Raw genomic sequence first — 21,232 nt, forward strand, 5'->3', positions numbered from 1 at the left:
TAGGTTCAAGGCTTCTTCAACTTTCCCAACATCTGAAAAGCTGGGCCAATCTGAAGCCAGGAGCTTCTTCTAGGTCTCTCATGCGGGTGCAGAGGCCCAAGGACTTGGGCCATCTTCTACTGCTTTCCCAGGCCATAGTAGAGAGCTGGATTGGAAGTGCAGCAGCCAGGACTCATACTGATGCCCATAGGGGATGCTGGCACCGCAGGAGGCAGCTTTACCTGCTACACCACAGTGCTGGCCCCTTTAATTTCTTTTAATGGTCTGTCAATTTGTTTTAAAAGGACGGTTGGTTTTTAAGCATTTATAAGGGAATCCTTGAGAATATTATGACTTCTAAAATATCAACTTTGGGGAAGGCATTAGGCACAGTGATGAAGACACCACTTGGGACACTGGCTTCCCACTCCAGAGGGCCTGGGTTTGAGATCTTGCTCTGCTCTCAAGTCCAGCATCCTGCTAACGCACATCCTGCAGGGCAACAGGTGGTGGTTCAAATAGTTGGATCTCTGTCTTCTCACACTGGAGGACTTGGTTTTAGTCCTGGCTCCACTCTCAATTCCAGCTTCCTATTAATACACATTCTAGGAGGCAATGGGTGGTGGCTCAAATGGCTGGATCCCTGCCACTTACATGGCAAACTTAGGTTGAGTTCCCAGTTCCTGTCTTCAGCCCAGTCGAGCCCTGGCTGCTTGTGGGCATTTGGGGAGTGAACCACCATATGGAAGATTTGTCTTTCTGTCTCTCCGGCTACCTCCCTATCTCCCTCTTTTCCTCTCTCCCTTCTTCCTTTCCTTTCGAATAAATCAAAAATTAAAAGCAATAAAAATAAATAAGACATCTATTTCACATTCAAGAGAATTAAGTTTTCAAAGTCTCTGGCACAAGAAAGCTCAAAAATGCACACACTTTTTTGCACTGCTATTTGATTCATGTAGATTTTAATCAGTTAACTGAAAGAGCTGAGGCAGCTTATAGCTTTGTGAACAGTGTTCAACTTCACATTCCTGGACTGCCCTGCGTGTGGCTCAGGCACAGTCAGGAGCTGAGACTACAAGGGAAAGGGAGAGGCAACCTTTGCTTTAAGGGGGTCACAGTCAACTGTGGCCACCAATCCAGGAGGAGGGAAGAGCACTCAGCTTCCAGCAGTAGGGACAGAAATCATAACCTCATAAGTGTTTGCCACTGATCAGAAAGCAAGCCAAGAAGAATTACCAAAGCAACAGATTTACCAAAGTAATAGAATCCCATGATTCGTTTTATCTTAACATCTTTGAAGGAGAAATTGCTATAATGCTAGAGGGAAATATGGTAAAACATGTGTGGCCCTACTGTCCTCTGAGAGGTCACTTCATTGGACAAAGGTGAACATACAACATTAATGACTTCTCCTAATGTGAGAAATGTGTTTATGTTGTATCCTCAAGAATATATAACTGGAGCCGGCGCTGTGGCGTAGCAGGTAAAGCCGCCACCTGCAATGCCAGCATCCCATATGGGTGCCGGTTCGAGTCCCGGCAGCTCCACTTCCTACCCAGCTCTCTGCTATGGCCTGGAAAAGCAGTAGAGAATGGCCCAAGTCCTTGGGCCCCTGTACCCACATGGGAGACCTCGATGAAGGTCCTGGCTCCTGGCTTTGGATCAGTACAGCTCTGGCCATTGTGGCCAATTGGGGAGTGAACCAGCAGACAGAAGATTCTGTCTCTCTCTCTGCCTCTCCTTCTCTCTCTGTGTAACTCTGACTTTCAAATAAACAAATAAATCTTTAAGAACACACACACATACACATAGCTAGCACTCCTCCTTCTCCAGCACCCGTACCAAATGAGTTAGCATTTTGTTGACTTTTTTCAAGGCAGTCCAGATTGTCTGAACTTGTCCCAGGTTTCACATCCATCAAGCATTGGTATTTCTTCACCCCCAGCCTGTTGTGCAGGCTCTCACTATCTCTCCCGTAGACTGATCTGAAAGCGTCTCCATTCTGAATAGCTCTGCCTGAAAAATTAAACAGTGACTTCCTGTGATCAGCTGTCTTCCTGAGTTCCCTATGTGTAACTGCACAGATCCCTACATTTTTAGATCTCTACTATTCACAACAAAAAATTGGGCTCATTCACCAATCTCATTTATGAGGCACAAAAGAATTTTTTTCTTATGAAACACTCTATAAATAACTTTGAAACCATAGCCTCTTACAAATAAATTCACGTGCAAGCGGAGGACCCCCCACTCTCATAAGTACAACGGTTTAGAATCAACATCTTGTACCACAACAAAAAGATTCGTGAAGATCAATGTTTAGACAGACTGGACAATAGTAGAAAACACTTGGTGGCTCACAATGACATTCATCATGCAAGGTGAGATGCAGAAACACACTAGGACAATGCACACTTTAAATATTCTGAGATTGTTGGGTTGGGAGCACCTATGCACTCAGTACGAAGTTTAAAAAGGGTGACCACCAACTGTGAAAAGGCTCACAGCACTCAAGCCTTTCCTTCTGGCCCCTGAGGCTCCTCTAGATACACAGTTATGTAGCCTGGTGTCAACTGCACATTCTTTGTGCATACACACAATGTGATTTATTACACCTATAAACTCTGAAAACTCCCCCAGGTAGGAGAATTCTTGGCCAGAACCCAACAAATCAATGAGGCGGCATTAAATATTATCTCTCAAAAAAGAGTCAAAATCATTCTTGGATTTGGGTAGTTTTACACGAGCAAGTAGAGGAACTTGAGAAAGGTGACGAGCAAGGATAAAAATGACTCTTACTGATCACATCAAGTAAAAAGAAGAGGGATCTGTAAAGCCAGACTGAATGATTCAGAGAAAAACAAACAAGGTTGAGATAACATTTGTTAGCGTAGGAGAATAAGGGGGAATATTGGCGTGATAAAGGTCAAGTGACTCAAGGAGACTGCAAGATTGAAGGAATGCTATAATGTCTGTAATTCTAGATATGGAATCTGAAAATGGAACTGGAAGAATTACAATGCAAAGTGACAACTGATAGTCTATATAGAATATGGGCATTATCTTGAGAGAGAAAGGACAATGGCTTTAACCCCTTACTTTGAAATACAGATAAAGAGAATGACTCTACTCCTGTATTAAGCCATGATATATTTGCATGACACATTGGAAATGGCATGGATTTTTGGAAGCAGATAAAATCTACATTTGATAGTGATCAAGCCAAGAGTGACACTGGCCTTAGTGTTGACTGCTGGCATAATTGATGATATGCTGAAGAGTTTATATGCCCCAAAACGTGGTGCCTAAGTTAACATGTGTGGTTTCAGAATCTTGTTTAAGTAGGATGTACTCTTGATTCTTAGCCTCCTTTAGGTTCTTCTCTCCAGGGAGATAGAAGCATTAATGAACATGAAACCCACCCACCTGGGACAGTTTGGTTGCGATCTTCCGGGTATAAGGCCACGGGCAAGACAGATCATGGCAGCCTTTTTCTAAGGCCTATGAAAACACTTTCTTGTCTTTAAAGTTTTTTTTTTCAACAAGAGTGCAGATTCAGCACAGAATTATTCAAGGTATGTTTCACTGTAGGTCAACAAACTACTCATTACTGGTCTGTGAAGAGGTTAATACAGAAATGGAATCTCATATAGATAGCAATTTGAAAGAATAAGTTTTATGTCTGTTGAAGCTAAATAATAGGAACCAGAAAAAATGGGCATGTAATTGATAACTATTTTCATTTTAAAAAAAATGTAAATTATTTTGTTTATTTGAGGCATACAGAGAGAAATTTTCTATTCTCTATTCTCTGGTATACTCCCCAAATGCCTGCGACAGCCAGGGCTGGGCCAAGCTGAAGCTGAGATCTGCAAATCTTTGGGTCCCCTAGATGAGTGGCAGGGACCCATCCACTTCATTCATCACCTGCAGTCTCCCAGACCCTTTGTTAGTAGAAAACTGAAATTGGAAGCTAAGCCAGTATGCAAACATATCCACTTCTATACAAGCTGTGGGCAACCCAATCATTGCACCAAATACTCACCCCTGTAATTTTCTAATGCCTCATTTTCAATATACTTCATTAAAGTTATTAGTGTACTTCTGACTGCGAAGGAAAAACTCTTTCACTAGAGATTGTTTGAGAAATACTGACTTTGAAAGCCAAGAGCAAAATGCGGACCTACAGGAATGGAGTTGGAAAGTCATGGATTTATTCTTAGTAAAAATAGGCCCCCATGATTTCCATGCAGTTGGTCTCAGCTCACAAGAAGGCTTCACTGGAGAAAGTATCTCCTAGCAAAATACATGCTTAGAGAATGAAACTGAAAATATAAGACTTCAAAATCTTGACCACAATTTTTGCATCATCTATCAAATCTACTGAAAATTATTTAACCTTTCAGAGTCTCAGATTCCTCATCTGAAAAATACAATGTCACATTCTTTATAGAAATGTGATGATTAGCCATAGGTGAAGCTAAGCATACCCATGTTCTTTTAAAGGGTTCCATTGGTACTGCTACTGTTTTTTGTTTCTGTTGCATTTTCCTTTTCTTTACTGTTATAAATTGAAGATCGGTACCAGAATAATTAATGGCCTATTTCAAGCTGGTTTCCATCACTACTACACTATACATCTCTAAACTGCAATTATCTATATCAATAATCTGACTTGTCAGATTTCAGTTCTTACCCTATTTGACATTGAAGAGCATCCAACATTGCTGAACTCACTTCCTCCTCTGTGTACCTAGATTCAGTAACACTATGCTCACTGCTTGAACAGGAATTCTCAGTCTCTGGGGACGTCCTCTATTATCCAAGCATTCAACATTCCAAGGCTCAGACCTACTCTGGGAGATGGGACTGTCCTATTGCTGACCCCAATTTTTCACAACTTGCGTTAGCCTTGGCTTGTCCTTGACACTGAGCTTGACCATGTCAATTGGTTTGGCAAACAGGATAGCACAAGCCATTACACAAACTGATGATTTGTGAGGTTGTTCCCTCATTCTCACTGGAGAAAGAACATACGCAGGGTAACTGCTGGCCCAAAATGAATAAAGAAAAGACCAGCGGGCCTTAACTCAGGCAGCCACAGAAGTCAAACCCACCCAACTGCAGCAGAGCCCACCCCACTCACAAACCCTTGAATGAAAACATGAATGTCTTCAGAGGCAAGCCACTGTGATTTGGGGGTGTTTGTTTCCCAACAAACTCTCACTAGTTCTATACCCTGGGCCCTCTCCCCAGATTCTTATCTAAGGACAGATCCATGGCCTATTGCCTGCTCTTTGACATCTCTTCAAAGTGTCAAAGAAGCTCAATGTAACATGTCCCAGTTGAAACTCAGTTCTCTGCCTCCATCTTCTTTCATATAAAAACCAAGCTATGTAACTAAAGCCATATCCAGAAACCTCAAAGGCCCCCTTGACCTCCTTCTCATATCCAATCCATCAACACAGAACTTTCTCTTCTAAATATTTCTGGAATACAAATGACTTTCTCCCATACCAGTACCACCCCAGTTCAAGATCTTTTCCTGTTTTCCTTTCTTTCAACTTATTGGTTGGTTGGTTGGTTGGTTTGAAAGGCAGAGTTTTACAGAGAGGGAGAGACAGAGAAAGGAGAGATTTCACATCCACTGGTTCACTCCCCTGATGAAATATCTAGAAGAGAATATTTAGAAGAGAAACTTCTGTGCTGATAGATTGGATGTGAGAAGGAGGTCAAGAGGGGTTTTAAGGTTTCTGGACATGGCTTTAGTTACATAGCAGCCAGGGCTGGGCCAGGCCAAAGCCAGGAGCCTGGAACTCCATCCAGGTCTCCCACACAGGTGGTAGGGACCCAAGAACGTGGGCCACCTTCCGCTGCTTTCCCAGGCACAACAGCAAGGAGCTGACTGCAAAGGAGGGCAGCTGAAATGCTAACAGTGCTCCTGTGGAATGCTGGCATTGCAGTCAGCAGCTTAAACCACTGAGCAGCCATGCTGGCCCCAACAACATTTTCTTTCACATACTTCATGAAGTCACTTTTCATTTGCTCTAAGTGTTCATGATTTTACCTTTTCTCTTTCTAATACATACAATATTCTGCAGCAAAAAAAGTTTTTCAACAAAATAAATCAGATCATGTCAACCTCCACCTACACTTCTGCTTACACACACACACTTCAGTGGCTTCAAATGCTCTCAGAAACAAGCTCAGCATTCTTCCAACAGCCTCCCAGGCCATGGGAATCTGAACCTGGGTGGAGACTCAGCCCTACCACATCCTCCCTGCTCCCTGTAGTCTAAGAAAACCAGTGTGCTCCTGACAGGCCACACCTCTTCCCACCACAGAGACTTCCACTGCACTTACTCCTGCCTGAACACTTTCTCACAAACCAGCTTAGGACACGTCAATGGTTTATAAAGAAAATAGGCCAGAATATTAAAATTGTGACAGCAGTAAAAAAAATCCTGAAGATGTGATTACCGAGACAACAGCTCCAATGACAGAAACAGATGCAGTCTCAATACCACAAACTTGAATAAAACTGTCACACTCCCCTAACATGCTGCCTCTTGCTGATTTTCCTTTGTGCAGAATTTTTTTAGCATTGCTTATATGCATTCTTGTGTACTGTAGAGGCAGTGTGTCGCCCAGGAAAAACTATTGAGCTTTAGAACCATTTTACCTTTATATAAAATTCAGTGATCTCAGCAGTTGCTAAACCTCTCTGGATTCCAAATTCCATGTCTAAAAGTGAGAATAAGCATTGCCTACAAGGCCAAGTGGTCTTGTTGATTAAATCATAAACATATTTATGAGCATACCCAACTTTCCTCCCTGTGCCATTCAGTTAATATACTTTTCTTATGCTAAATATATGAGGTTCAGAGGTGTGGTACAGTAATCAGCTCACACAGGTTGAGTAGCCCTTACCCAAAATTCTTGTGATCAAATTTTGGAATAGCTGCTTATGCACAATGAGGTATCTTTGGGATAAGATCCAAATATCAACAGAAAATTCATGGATGTTTCATATATACCTTATAACACATAACCTGAAGTTAATCTTATGCAGTAGTTTTAACTGCACTTGCGTTTTAGCTATGACAACCACATGAAGTCATGTGAGGAATCTTTGTCTCAGGCAACATGTCAGTGCTCCACAAGTTTCATTTTGGAGCATTTCTGATTTTGAATTTTTGGATTAAAGACACCCAACTTCAATTAGATCCTGCTTAGTGGAAACCATAAAAAAAGCACTCAGAAAGAAAGAAAAAAAAAAGCATTCGAGTCACATCCATGCACCTTCCAGGCTAATGAAGCCCCAGATACCTGCCCAGACAGTCTTCCTGGTCGCCACACCTGGAAATCCACTTTCCACCTCCTTATGTGTCCCTGACCTCTCTGGAGACCTCCCTCCTTCTCAGACATTGTTATCCTGAGCCCCACGTTGCCCTGGTAAACGTATCCATGTCTCCTGACACACTCTGACCTCATGAGGCTATGGCTTTTAACTCACCACTGCCCACACCCAGAGAGCAAATGCAGCCACAGGGATCAACAAAATGGATGTGGCTGCAGAAAGACATGTGAGGGGAACAGGACAAGAGTCTGCTCTCAAATGTTGTAAAGCAGCTCTAAGAACACGATTACCAGGTCTTGTACTTTGTGACAATGTCTTTCCTAACATCTGGTAGATTCACATAAGCTCTGTCACTCTCCTGCGTCTCCAAATCAACATAAAACTATTCCCAGCAGCTTTTTCTCCCAAAATGCTAACCCCATCAGCATGACGAATGGGTGAAGCAAAAAACATCACACAAGCTTGACAGCCCCTGCTGTTGAACCGACTGTGGGGACCAGGTCTTTTGAAAGAAAACTAGTGGACCCGGCTCCCGGGAACTGGGTCCTGTGTTTACATACATGTATGCTGTCTGCAGAGAGGAAGGATCTGAGAATACCATTTCCATCTAAGCCAGAGCTCCATGATTCTCCAGACACAAGCACAGCTCTGAAAGGTACTAAGCTTAGGCAGTGTTCTCCAAAATGTGTTCTTGGAAGCACTAGCCTACAGTTCTGTGGTTGAAAAAGCATGAATATCTTGTTAAAGCTAGGTTTCAATCGATTATATCACCAACCTGCAAATATTGTTGACCGAGTCCTCCGGACAATGGTGATGGCATTTACAACGCAGGATCTTCGGACGAGGGGTGGGGGCTGTACTTTCGCCATCCTCTTTCTTGGTGCCCACATTTAATTTTCCTGAACTTCGCAAAAGCATGTTATCAAGGAAGTTTGCTGAAAAGAAGAGAATGAGAATTAAGAATCTAGGAGAGCCTACTGCAGTCTTCTTCCATGAAGAAGATGATATTAAATGAAAAATGAGATATTCATGAAATGGATATTTTGATGTTTTAGACAAAAATTATAGTTTTCATATAGTAGATGTCTTACATAGGGAAAAGACATTTCTGTAATCCTCTCAGGGTAGTATTTTATATATTAAACTAATAGCTGAAATTAATTCAATGCAATAAGCTCAATGAGATGCTCTCATGCCAATTATTTCTACTCTAAATACTAATACTATTGGTATATAGTATCATTCTCTTGTTGTCAGATAAGAAATTTGAGACTCAAAATTTTTTTTGACAGGCAGAGTTAGACAGAGAGACAGAGACAGAGAGAAAGGTCTTCCTTCCGTTGGTTCACTCCCCTAATGGCCGCTACAGCCAGCACTGCTCTGATCCAAAGCCAGGAGCCAGGTGCTTCTCCTGGTCTCCCATGGGGTGCAGGGCCCAAGCACCTGGGCCATCCTCCACTGCACTCCCGGGTCACAGCAGAGAGCTGGACTGGAAGAGGAGCAGCTGGGACAGAATCCGGCGCCCCAACCGGGACTAGAACCCAGGGGTGCCTGCGCTGCAGGGGAAGGATTAGCCTAGTGAGGTGTGGTGCCAGCTGAGACTCAAATTTAAGTGTGCTGTACACAATCAACAAATCAGGGATCCAGCATTTAAATCCTGTCTGAGTCCTAAAACTGTCTTTCTACCACGCTTTCACCTGTTTGTATGCTTCTAGGCTTAACTTGTTGGTAAACTCACATACCTCATTCCACAGTCAGTTTTTTTTTAAGTTTTTTTTTTTTATTTAGTAAATTTATAAATTTCCAAAGTACAGTTTATGGATTACAATGGCTTCCCCCCCCCCATAATTTCCCTCCCACTTGCACCCCTCCCATCTCTCGCTCACTCTCCCATTCCATTCACATCAAGATTCATTTTCAAGTATCTTTATATACAATACAGAAGATCAATTCAGTATATATTAAGTAAAGATTTCATCAGTTTGCACCCACACAGAAACACAAAGTATAAAATACTGTTTCAGTACTAATTATAGCATTACTTCACATTGGACAACACATTAAGGACAGATCCCACATGAGAAGTAAGTACACAGTGACTCCTGTTGTTGACTTAACAATTTGACACTCTTGTTTATGGCGTCAGTAATCTCTCTAGGCTCTAGTCATGAGTTGCCAAGGCTATGGAAGCCTGTTGAGTTCGCCGACTTTGATCTTATTCCGACAGGGTCATAGTCAAAGTGGAAGTTCTCTCCTCCCTTCAGAGAAAGGTGCCTCCTTCTTTGATGGCCCCGTTCTTTCCACTGGGATCTCACTTACACAGTCAGTTTTTAACAGTCTATTTTGAGCAGAATAAACATTCCAAACTCAAAATCCAAAATATGAAATTTTCTGAATATTAACATGACACTACAAGTCTAATGGTTCAATGTACACAAATTTTTGTTTCACGCACAAAATTATTTAAATCATCATATAAAATTACCCTCAAGGCGTGTGTATAAGGCATACATGAAACATAAATGAGTTTTCTTTATAGATATAAGTTCCATCTCAAATATCTCATTAGGCATATGTAAATATTTCAAAGTTCAAAAAAAAAAATGAACTCTGAAACACTTCTGGTCCCCAGTATTTTGGAAACTCAATCTGCAGTGTTTTATAGGATACTCTAGGGTCATTACTTTAGTTATTAACAAAAACATTTGAGTCGGATAATGTCAAGTTACCCTTATGATACATGCTTGCCTTCAAACACTAGAAAAATCAGTTAAGAACTACACTTCACACAAGGAATACGAAGAGCAAATATTGCTATTAGCCTCTCTAAAGATACTTAGTATTTTCATATGCAGTTAGATTGCATGCATTTACCAGAGGCATACTCAGAAAAACAAAAATATAGGAGGACCACCAGCTAATAATAGAAACACTATTTTTATATACTAAACTGTATCCCGAAAGAGCAAGTAAGGTTGCTTCATACAATGTAGACTGAGTAAGTAAATGCTACGGGAAGAAAAAAATGACTGTTTCTAATTAAGCAGTACTAAATAAATGATTCAATGAAAATCTGAGAGGTGGAGTTCTTTACTTGCTTTTGCCAAAATAATTAAATCAAGGAAGTAATTCATGTAAAAGCATTCAATTGTTATCATTAATCTATATGTAACTAATTCCTTATGAGTGAAAATCATTATCATATAATTCACAATACTTCCAATCACCAGAGGAAATTAAGAGAACTGATCATTTGGCAGTTAATAGATCGAAGGTATGAGAGAAGAGAGGTAGAAACAAGGAATTAACCTGGTTAGACTCACATTAAAAGCTAAGAACAACGTAAATAGAAAAGATTATAAGATATTATTTAATCCTTAGTTCACCGTTGATTAAAAGTTCCAAATAAAATCTGTACTGTTGTATCTAATGCTATGAGTATGAAAAGGGGTTTTTAAGAGGATCACTTTCATATCGAGTCAAACTGAACTTGCACAAAATCATCCTCAGAGAGATAAGCGAGGCATTTTAGATCATATAAAAGATAGACCATATCACTTAAAACATAACAAATCAATTACATGCACAGATAAAGAATAATCAGTTTATATAAAACATGAAGTTAGTCTGATACTAAAGATGCTGAAATCAGAAATGAAAAGAAAGTCAATGACTTATTTATAATAAATGTGAATGTTCAGATGAACAGTGGATTAGCAAAAATGAAAAGATATATCAAATATTAGATGGTTGATTAAAATAACATATCAGATCATATTTTCATATTTTATGAAATTTGTCTGAAACAGGAGGAAGGCAGATATGAAAAGAAATAATGAAGAATTTGATTTAGGAATCAACAGACCCCAATACAGTAACAGTAGAGGACTTTAACACCACATTCTCAGAAATGGACACATCATGCAGAAAGACAATCAGCAATGAAACAGCAGAGTTCAACTACACCCTAGATCAACTATATCTATGACACACACACAACATTTTGTCCAACATTACAGACAACACATTTTCTCCCCAACAGTTCATGGAACATTCTCCAGCATAGATTATATGGGGTGGGGGGCCACAAAACAAGTCTCAACAAATTAAAAGAAAAAAATCATATCAAGTATCTTATCTGACCAGATGCATTAAACTAGAAATCAATAACAAGAAAAACTTTGGAAGCTACTGAAACATGGAAATTAAACAAACTGAACAACTAATGGATCAAGGAAGAAATTAAGATGGATATATAAAAAGTTTTCAAAAATGATTAAATATCAGAACATACTAAAACCCATGGGATAAAACAAAAGCAGTACTAAAAGGGAAGTTTAGAACAACCAATGTTTATATTAGAAAACCAGAAATATCCCAAATAAACAACTTATTAAGTACTTTAAGGAATTAGACAAACAAGAACAAATGAAGCCCAAAGCTAGTAGGAGGAAAGAAATAATAAAATTGGGAGCTAAAATAAATGCCATGTGGAATGGATGTGTAGTCCAGCTGTTAAGACTTCTACATTCCACATCAGAATACCTGGTTTGATACTAAACTCTACTTTCCCATCAAAGCAGACACTGGGAGGCAGGGGTGATAATCTAAGTAATCAGGTACCTGCCATCCACATGGGAGATCTGGACAGCACTCCCAGCTCCCCAGCTCCCAAATGAGTCATTTGCAGGCATCTGGAGAGTGAACCAACACATGGGCGTGTGCTCTTGCTCTCAGTCTCTCTCTGCCCTCTCTTCTCTCCTCCTCAAAATTTTAAAAACATTTTAGAAATTAAGGATATAAACTGAAAAACAACAAAACACACAATGAATTAAAGAGCTAGTTCTTTGAAAAAATAAAACTGACAAGCCCTTAGATATCTAAGGAAATCCAAATACATAAAATCAGATATAAGAAAGACATTAAAAATAATATAGAAGAAATATAACTGATTATTAGCAATTATTATGAACACATATACCATAACAAATTCCATAACTAGAAGAAATAGACAAATTCCTGGGCATGCACCCTTTAAAAAGACTGAATCAACAAAGATATAAAATAACTAAAGAGATGAGTAACAAGTATCAAGACTGAATGAGCAGATCAGTAGTAAAAAGTCTCTCATCAAGGAAAATCCCAGGACCAAATGACATCACTGCAGAATTCTTCCAAATATTTGAAGAAAAATTAATACCAATTCCTCTTAAATTATTACCCCAACAGGATGAGGACAGAATTCTTTCAAACTCATTTTATAAGACCAGCATTACCTTGATAACTAAAACCAAAGACACAACACACACAAAAAGAAAGCTCTAAGCCAATGTTCTTGATGAATACAGATGCAAAAATCCCCAACAAAACACTAGCACAATGAATCAGACAGCACATCAAAGATTATTCACCAAGATCAAGTGAGATTAACCCAAGATAGAAGAATGGTTCAATTTACACAAATCAATAAATGGGATTACACCACATCAATAGAATGAAGAATAAAAATCATATAATCATCTCAATAGATGTGGAAAAAGGCCTTTGATAAAATTCAACATTCTTTCATTTTTAAAATTTTGAGGCCGGCGCCTCGGCTCACTAGGCTAATTCTCCACCTGCAGCACCAGCACCCCAGGTTCTAGTCCTAGTTGGGTCACTGGATTCTGTCCCGGTTGCTCCTCTTCCAGTCCAGCTCTCTGCTGCGGCCCGGGAAGGCAGTGGAGGATGGCCTAAGTGCTTGGGCCCTGCATCCACATGGGAGACCAGGAGGAAGAACCTGGTTCCTGGCTACGAATCGGCATGGCATGCTGGCCGCAGCACACTGGCCGTAGTGACCATTTGGGGGGTGAACCAACGGAAGGAAAACCTTTGTCTCTGTCTCTAACTCTGCCTGTCAAAAAACAAAACAAACAAACAAACAAACAAACAAAAAAAAAACAAAAAACCTGAACAAACTAGATATAGTTCCAAGGAACATACCTTAACACAAAAAGACAATATAAAACAAACCAACAACTAATAAAAATTCAGCAAAATTGCAGGATACTACATCAACAAATAAAATTTAGAGCATTATTATACACCAATAGCAAAGTATCAGAAAAAGAAACTCAGGGAGCAATCCCATATCCAATAGCTAGAAGAAAAAGAAACAAAAACTAGAAATAAGTCTAACCAAAGAGGTAGATGATTTCTTTAAAGAAAATAGCAAACAAATTGAAGAACAAAAACCATATGATTATCTCAATAGATGAAGAGAAAGCATTTGATTAAAATGCAACACTCTTTCATGATGAAAACTCTACGCAAATTGTGTATAGAAGGAACATTCTTCAACATAATCATACCCAATGTCCTATTGAATGGAGAAAAGTTGGAAGCTTTTCCACTGAGATCCAGAACCAGACAAGGATGTCCACTCTCACTACTGCTATTCAATATAGTCCTAGAGGTTTTAGCCAGGGCAAGTAGGCAAGAAAAATAAGTCAAAGGAATACAAATTGAAAAGGAAGAAGTCAAACTATCCATATCTGTAGATGACATGATTCTATATGTTGGATCCAAAAGACTCCACTAAGATACTATTGAAATTCATAGGAGAGTTTGGTAAAGTGTCAGGATATAAAATCAACACACAAAAATCAACAACCTTTGTATACACAGACAATACCATGGCTGATAAAGAACTTCTAAGATCAACCCTACTTACAATAGCTACAAAAAAATCAAATACCTTGGAATAAATTTAACCAAAGAGATCAAAGATCTCTACAATGAAAATTACAAAACATTAAAGAAAGAAATAGAAGACAACACAAAAAAATGGGAAAAATCTTCCATGATCGTGGATTGGAAGAATCAATATCATCAAAATGTTCATACTACCGGCCGGCGCCGTGGCTCAATAGGCTAATCCTCCACTTTGCGGCGCCGGCACACCGGGTTCTAGTCCCGGTCAGGGAGCCGGATTCTGTCCCGGTTGCCCCTCTTCCAGGCCAGCTCTCTGCTATGGCCAGGGAGTGCAGTGGAGGATGGCCCAGGTGCTTGGGCCCTGCACCCCATGGGAGACCAGGAAAAGCACCTGGATCCTGGCTCCTGCCATCGGATCAGCGCGGTGCGCCGGCTGCAGCGGCGGCCATTGGAGGGTGAACCAACGGCAAAAGGAAGACCTTTCTCTCTCTGTCTCTCCATCTCACTGTCCACTCTGCCTGTCAAAAAAAATTAAAAAAAAAAAATGTTCATACTACCAAAAGCAATTTACAGATTTAATGTGATACCAATCACAAAATCAATGACATTCTTCTCAGATATAGAAAAAATGATGTTGAAATTCATATGGAAACACAGGAGACCCCAAAAAGTTAAAGCAATCTTATGCAACAAAAACAAAGCCAGAAGCCTCAAAATACCAGATTTCAAGACATACTACTGCTACAAAAATAGATGGATAGACCAATGGAACAGAATAGAAATGCAGAAATCAACCCACACATTTATACCTAACTTATATTTGACAAGGGAGTTAAATTCAATCCCTGGAGCAAAGAGAGTCTCTTAAACAAATGGTGCTAGGAAAACTGATCTCCACATGCAGAAGTATGTGGAGACTTACCTTATACCTTACACAAAAAATCCACTCAAGGGGCCGGTGCTGTGGCTCACTTGGTTAATCCTCTGCCTGCGGCACTGGCTTCCCATATGGGTGTCAGGTTCTAGTCCCGGTTGCTCCTCTTCCAGTCCAGCTCTCTGCTGTGGCCCGGGAGGGCAGTGAAGAATGGTCCAAGTGCTTGGGCCCTCCACCCGCATGGGAGACCAGGAGGAAGCACCTGGCTCCTGGTTTCAGATCAGATCAGCACCGGCCGTAGCAGCCATTAGGGGAGTGAACCAATGGAAGGAAGACCTTTTTCTCTCTGTCTCTCTCTCTCACTGTCTATAACTCTACTTGTCAAATAAAATAAATCCACTCAAAATGAATCGAAGACCTAAATATCGAAGACCTGATATCATCAAATTATTAGAAAGCATTGGGGAAACCCTGCAAGACATTGGCATAGGCAAAGAATTCTTGGAAAAGACCCCAGGGACATAGGCAATCAAATCCAAAATTGACAAATGGGATTACATCAAATTGAGAAGCTTCTGCACTGCAAAACAAACAACAGAAAGAGACAACAGAAAGAGATAACTGATAGAATGGGAGAAATTATTTGCAAACTAAGCAACTGATAAAGGATTAATAACCAGAATCTATAAAGAGCTCAAGAAACTCAACAATAACAAAACAAACAACATGGAGTTACACAGGCATTTTTCAAAAGAGGAAATTCAAATGGCCAACAGACACATGAAAAAATGCTCAAGATCACTAGCCCTCAGGGAAGTATAAATCAAAACCACAATGATGTTTCACCACACCCCTGTTAGAATGGCTTTCATACAGAAATCAACAAACAACACATGCTGGTGAGGATGTGGGGGAAAAAACTACCCTAATCTGCTGGTGGTGGGAATGTAAACTGGTCCAGCCATTATGTAAGACAGTACAGAGATACCTCAGAAATCTGAATGTAGACCTACCATATGACCCAGCCATCCCAATCCTGGAAATTTACCCAAGAGAAATTAAATCAGCATATGAAAAAGTTATCTGTTATCTCCATGTTTATTGCTGCTCAATTCACAATAGCTAAGATATGCAATCAATCCAAATGCCCATCAACTGAAGACTGGTTGAAGAAATTGTGGGATATGTACATCATGAAATACTACACAGCAATAAAAAATGAACATTATACTTAGTGAAATAAGCCAGTCCCCAAAGGACAAATACCATGCATTCTCCCCGATCTGTGATAACTAATAGAGCACCTAAAAGGTAATCTATAGAAGTGAAATTAACATTTTGAGATGCAATGACATTGAACAGCACTTGTCACAACTGTTGGGGAACAGTTTTTTTTTCATACAACCTGTTGAACTCTTAATGTAAAATTAATCCTATTGTATACAGTTAATGAAAATATATGTTAGTAGAACATAGCAATGGGAATAGGGGAGAGAGGAGGAAGAAGGGTGGGAGTGTGGGTGGGAAAGTGGGTATGGTGGGAGGAATCATTATTTTCCTACGGTTGTATTTATGAAATGCATGAAGTTTGCATTCCTCAAATAAAAGGTTTCTGGGAAAATAAAACAGTAAAACACTGATGAAAAAACTGAAAACAAATAAATGGAACAAGAGCCTGTGTTAACGGATGTGAAGAATCAATATTGTTAAAATGTGCAGACTACCCATAGTGATCTACAGATGCAATATGATCCTTAGGAAAAACCAATGACATTTTCACAGAAAACTCACAACTAAAACTTGTGTGGAAACCACAAAACATCCTGAATACCCCAAAAAATCTTGAATAAAAAGAACAAAGCTGGAGGTACTACATCACCTAACTTTAAAATATATCAAGAAATCTAGAGTCAAACAGCATAGCACTGGTATTGACACATGGACCAATGGAAGAGAACAGAGACCCTAGAAGTAAACTTGCAGATCAACAGAGAAAGGATAGTGTTTTCAAAACATGGTGATGAGAAGTCATTTATCAGAAGAATTCATCTAGATCCCAACTCTAACCATGTACAAACAGCAGCTCAAAATAGATTAATACAAATGTAAGACCCAAAACTGAAACTACTAGAAGAAAACATAGGGGAGATGGATGAGGACATTAGAATGGGTAGGATTTTTGGACTGGATCCAAAGAGCTCAAGAACAAAAACAAAACCAGACAAATAGGTTTCATCAAACTAAAGAGCTTTTGCTTAGTAAAGGGAACCACTAACAAAATGAAGAAACAACACAGAAAATGGAAGAAAATATTTGCAAGTTATACATGTGACAATGGGTTACTAACCAGAATTCATAACATATTCAAACAAGTCAACAGCAAAGACAAAATAATCCAATTTAAAAATAGGCAGTCAGATCTAGACATTTCTTGACGGAAGATATACAAACTGCAAAATGGTATGTGAAGCAGTACTCACCATCACTAATCATCAGATAAATGCAAATGAAGACCACAATGAAATATCAACCCACTCCAGTTAGAATGGCTATTACCAAAAAGATTTTTAAAATATAACTGCTGACAATGATATAGAGAAACAAGAACCCTAGCACATTGCTGGTTGGAATGTAAATTAGTTCATCAGTTCTGGAAAACAGAATGGCAGTTCCTCAAAAATCTAAACATAGAACTACCATATGATCCAGTTGTACCACCAACAGGACCTATATCCAAGGGATATGAAATCACTCTTTCGAGGAGATATGCACACTCCTATGTTTAGGATAGCACTGTTCACAATAAGCAAGAAATGGAAACAACCTAGGTATTCACTTGTTCATAAATGGATAAAGAAAACGAGACACATATACCTAATGGACCACTATCCAACCATTAAAAAGGAAGAAATCATGTCATTTGCAGCAACATGGAAGAAAGTAGAGGTCATTATGTTGAGGCAAAACAAGCCAAGCACAGAAAGTACCACATGGTCTCACTCATATATGGGATCTTTAAAAAGTGAATCTCATAAAAGTTGAGACTATCATGTGGTTACCAGAGGCGGAGGAGGAAGAGAATAATGGAATGGTGGCTAGGGAAAGGTTAATTAACTGCTACTAAGTGATTGATAGGAATAAGAAATTCTGGTAATCTGTAGCATAGGATGGTAATGATGATAAAGCACTGTGTATTTGTGTTAAAAGAAAAAAAGCTAGCAAGGCTTTTTAATGCTTTCACCATGGAGAAATATTTGAAGAAATAGTTATGGTTACCCTGATTGGAAATGACTCGGTGTATACATGTACAGAAATATCACATGGTACCCCATAAACATGTATAATTTTTAAATGCCAGTTAGAAATGCAAAGAAGATTGATTTAGTTGACTCATATAAGTAACGTAAGAACCTTATTAGCTAAATTCTCATTTTACTTGATTTCGTTTTATAGTTCTACATAAAAGAAAATAATCATTTTTAAACAAATACCAAAACTTTCATTTAAGCAAAAACACATTCAAGCACAGGACACTCAAAAACATTCTCAGATATTTTTCTTACTATAGTTGTTTTCAAAATGAATACAGAAATGATCCTGTTAGCCTGCTGAATGTTTTATCAGCTTTTTGATTAATCATTTATGACTGAAATATATCCAACCCTTAAGGAAACATTATGTGTGATTTAGTATATTGTTTTTATTAATCAATACAGTAAAATCTTCCATTTTTTTCACCAAAGAAAGCCAAATATGGTAATTTCTATTTAGTTGTTGAGCAAACTTCAACAAAATTTATTATTTCTTTGCAACAGACTTACAGATAATTGTGTTTAAAATATATTTAGCAACAGAATCACAAGTAAACTGTACAGAAAATAGGAGGGCAATCAGAAAAATCAGACTGTCTATAAATTTCTTAGGAATAAATACTATACTGAAGAAGTCACACTTTTAGAAGTCCATCCCACTATTCTGTTCTCCTCTCCTCTCCCTCCCACAGTCCTTCCCTTACCCTTTTCCCAACTTTCTTTCCTTTCTTGACCTATTCTAGAGCTTGATAGAGTGAATTTAGATAAATCTGATGCAATTAACTTAGCTGGCTACATTACACATTATAGTTAACACAAGTAGTTAACTACCAAAATTACCATGATTACAAAGAGTAAGGCTTCTGAAAGGCAATCTAAAATTGGTTCTCAATTTTTAGAGGACCACTAAATTCTGTGGGTACAAATGAACCCTAGGATTACTTTCACTGAGATATATTTGTCTATGTTAATGAATTACAACTAAATTATACAGGCTATCTGTTCCAAAATAAAGATCCAAAATCTAAAATACTTCTGGTTCCAGGCATTTTAGACAAAGTTTATCAACCTGTATTCCTTAGGATTCTCATATGTAAAATAGAGATTGATAAATTTTCAGGCAAATTAATCAAATTTCATTAAATACCATTATGATGAATAAGCAATAGTAATTCAATCCCAATTCAACTGTAAAAGTTAAACAGAATGTTAAATACATTTTATTGACTACATGTTACATATATATATATATATACATGTTTTCAGTTATATACAAGTTTTCTATGGACTCTCCTTTTACAGGAAATAGGCAGAATCACAAAGAGTTTTTTTAAAGTACTTGGAAACAGTGGACAGTGATAGCTGGAAGCCTCATCTAACCACTATATAATAACATATTCGTTGATGTATATGGTTAATAAAGCAGCTCTTTGATTTCAAAGTTTTTCCACATCATTTTGTATTATTGTGTACTCTTCCATGATTCTTACAGAAAACAAAGAACAAAAAGAAAACCCAGAAAAAGCATTCACAATATCATAAACTAAGGCTACAACTGTGCAACAACTATATTTTATCTTTAATATATACCTATTACTTCCTAAAATATTCTATCCATGCTTCAATTATTTTTTTCCAGTAGAATGCTTACCACTTCAAAAACACCAAAAGTGAAACATCATGAATTTGTGATATTAAATATTTTAGTTGCCACAGCAAAGAAAATATCAGAACCTACCATCACATTAAAATGATCTCCACCGACAATAGAGATAAAGGAAGCCAAATTAATCTCAACATACAATGAGCTTTGAAATGGCAGTCTTTAAAATTCATTTAAAAACAACATGATGATTTTGTTACAAAATCTACTAATCGTCTATCTTCCTTTTTTCTTTCCTTTTCTAAATTCTGCCCCTCTTCACTGTTCTATCCCAACCATACACACTAGAGGGCAGACAAGAGCAAGAACAGAGACTGAAATTCATGTCACACAGGGCTGTGTTTTAAGTATCTTGGGTAAGAAGATAGGTTGGTTCAAAAATTCAAGTACTGAATTGGCTAGCAACAACTTCAGGAGAATCCACCCCCTCTCTGCCACCATGTGAACGAGAGTCTATTTTATTTCTCAACGAAAACTGGTCTAAATCGTCATATTCGTTTGTTTAAAAAGAGTCTACTTTACACAGGACCAAAACTTGAATCAGAGCTTAAGAATAATATTAAGTTCTAAAATAAACTTTAATAACATTGAATAGTGAGTTTAAATAAATAACTAATTCTTATTTTTGCCACTTAAGCCTTGAGTCATTTAACTCGGTTTTGAATTATATAATTTACTAAGTTTTTTTTTTTTTTCAATTCAACCGCTGAACTTCATTTGCACTGCCTGACTCTCATTATATGATGGCATTTTCAAATACATCATCTTCTATATAGTATTCACCAAAATCTTGGGAGAGGAGTGCGACATGGGGGAGAGGGGAGGAGAAAGAGAGGAAACATGAAAACAAAGCATTTAATAAAAAATTCAGGGGTGGGCAGTGTGGTGCAGTGGGTTTGGCCATTCCTTGGGAAGCCTGCATTGCTTGGGGATTCCTGGCCATTCCACTTCCAATCCAGCTTTCAGTTAACTCATTCTGGGAGGCAACAGATGATGGCCCAAGTATTTACATCTCTGCTACCTGTGTGGGACATCCAAATTGAGTTCCAGGCTCCTAGCCTTTGGTCTGACCGAATCCCCACCGTTACGGGCATTTGGAAATTCAATCAGCGAATGGAGGATCTTTCTTTCTTCCTTCTTTCCTTTCTCTCTCTCTCTCTCTGCATTTCAAATTCAATAAAAATAAATAAAGATTTTTAAAAAAAGTTAGGATATGTACCTGAACTCTTTTAGAAAGTAACAAAATATAATCAAAGATACCAGAGTAAAATCACATATAGGGAAAAGTAGATTTTTCTGTTATTAACAATGATGTTACCTCCTCAGGACTCTTTCCTTGAAGAGTCAAGTCA

General features: G+C 38.6%; 1 protein-coding gene across 5 annotated transcripts in view; it reads right to left on the reverse strand.

Moving 5' to 3' along the window:
* BMPR1B (bone morphogenetic protein receptor type 1B) overlaps positions 1–21,232 on the reverse strand; it is a 447,531-nt gene that overhangs the window by 48,579 nt on the left and 377,720 nt on the right. For all 5 annotated transcript variants that reach the window (XM_008267582.4, XM_017347401.3, XM_051819553.2 and 2 more), the window contains one exon: positions 8,115–8,274. In XM_008267582.4, the coding sequence (XP_008265804.1) occupies positions 8,115–8,257 (143 nt within the window). In that variant the 5' untranslated portion in view covers positions 8,258–8,274. The remainder of the gene's footprint in view (positions 1–8,114; positions 8,275–21,232) is intronic.

This window comes from Oryctolagus cuniculus, chromosome 8 (assembly GCF_964237555.1).
Source record: "Oryctolagus cuniculus chromosome 8, mOryCun1.1, whole genome shotgun sequence".
In the NCBI taxonomy this organism is placed as follows: Eukaryota; Metazoa; Chordata; class Mammalia; order Lagomorpha; family Leporidae; genus Oryctolagus; species Oryctolagus cuniculus.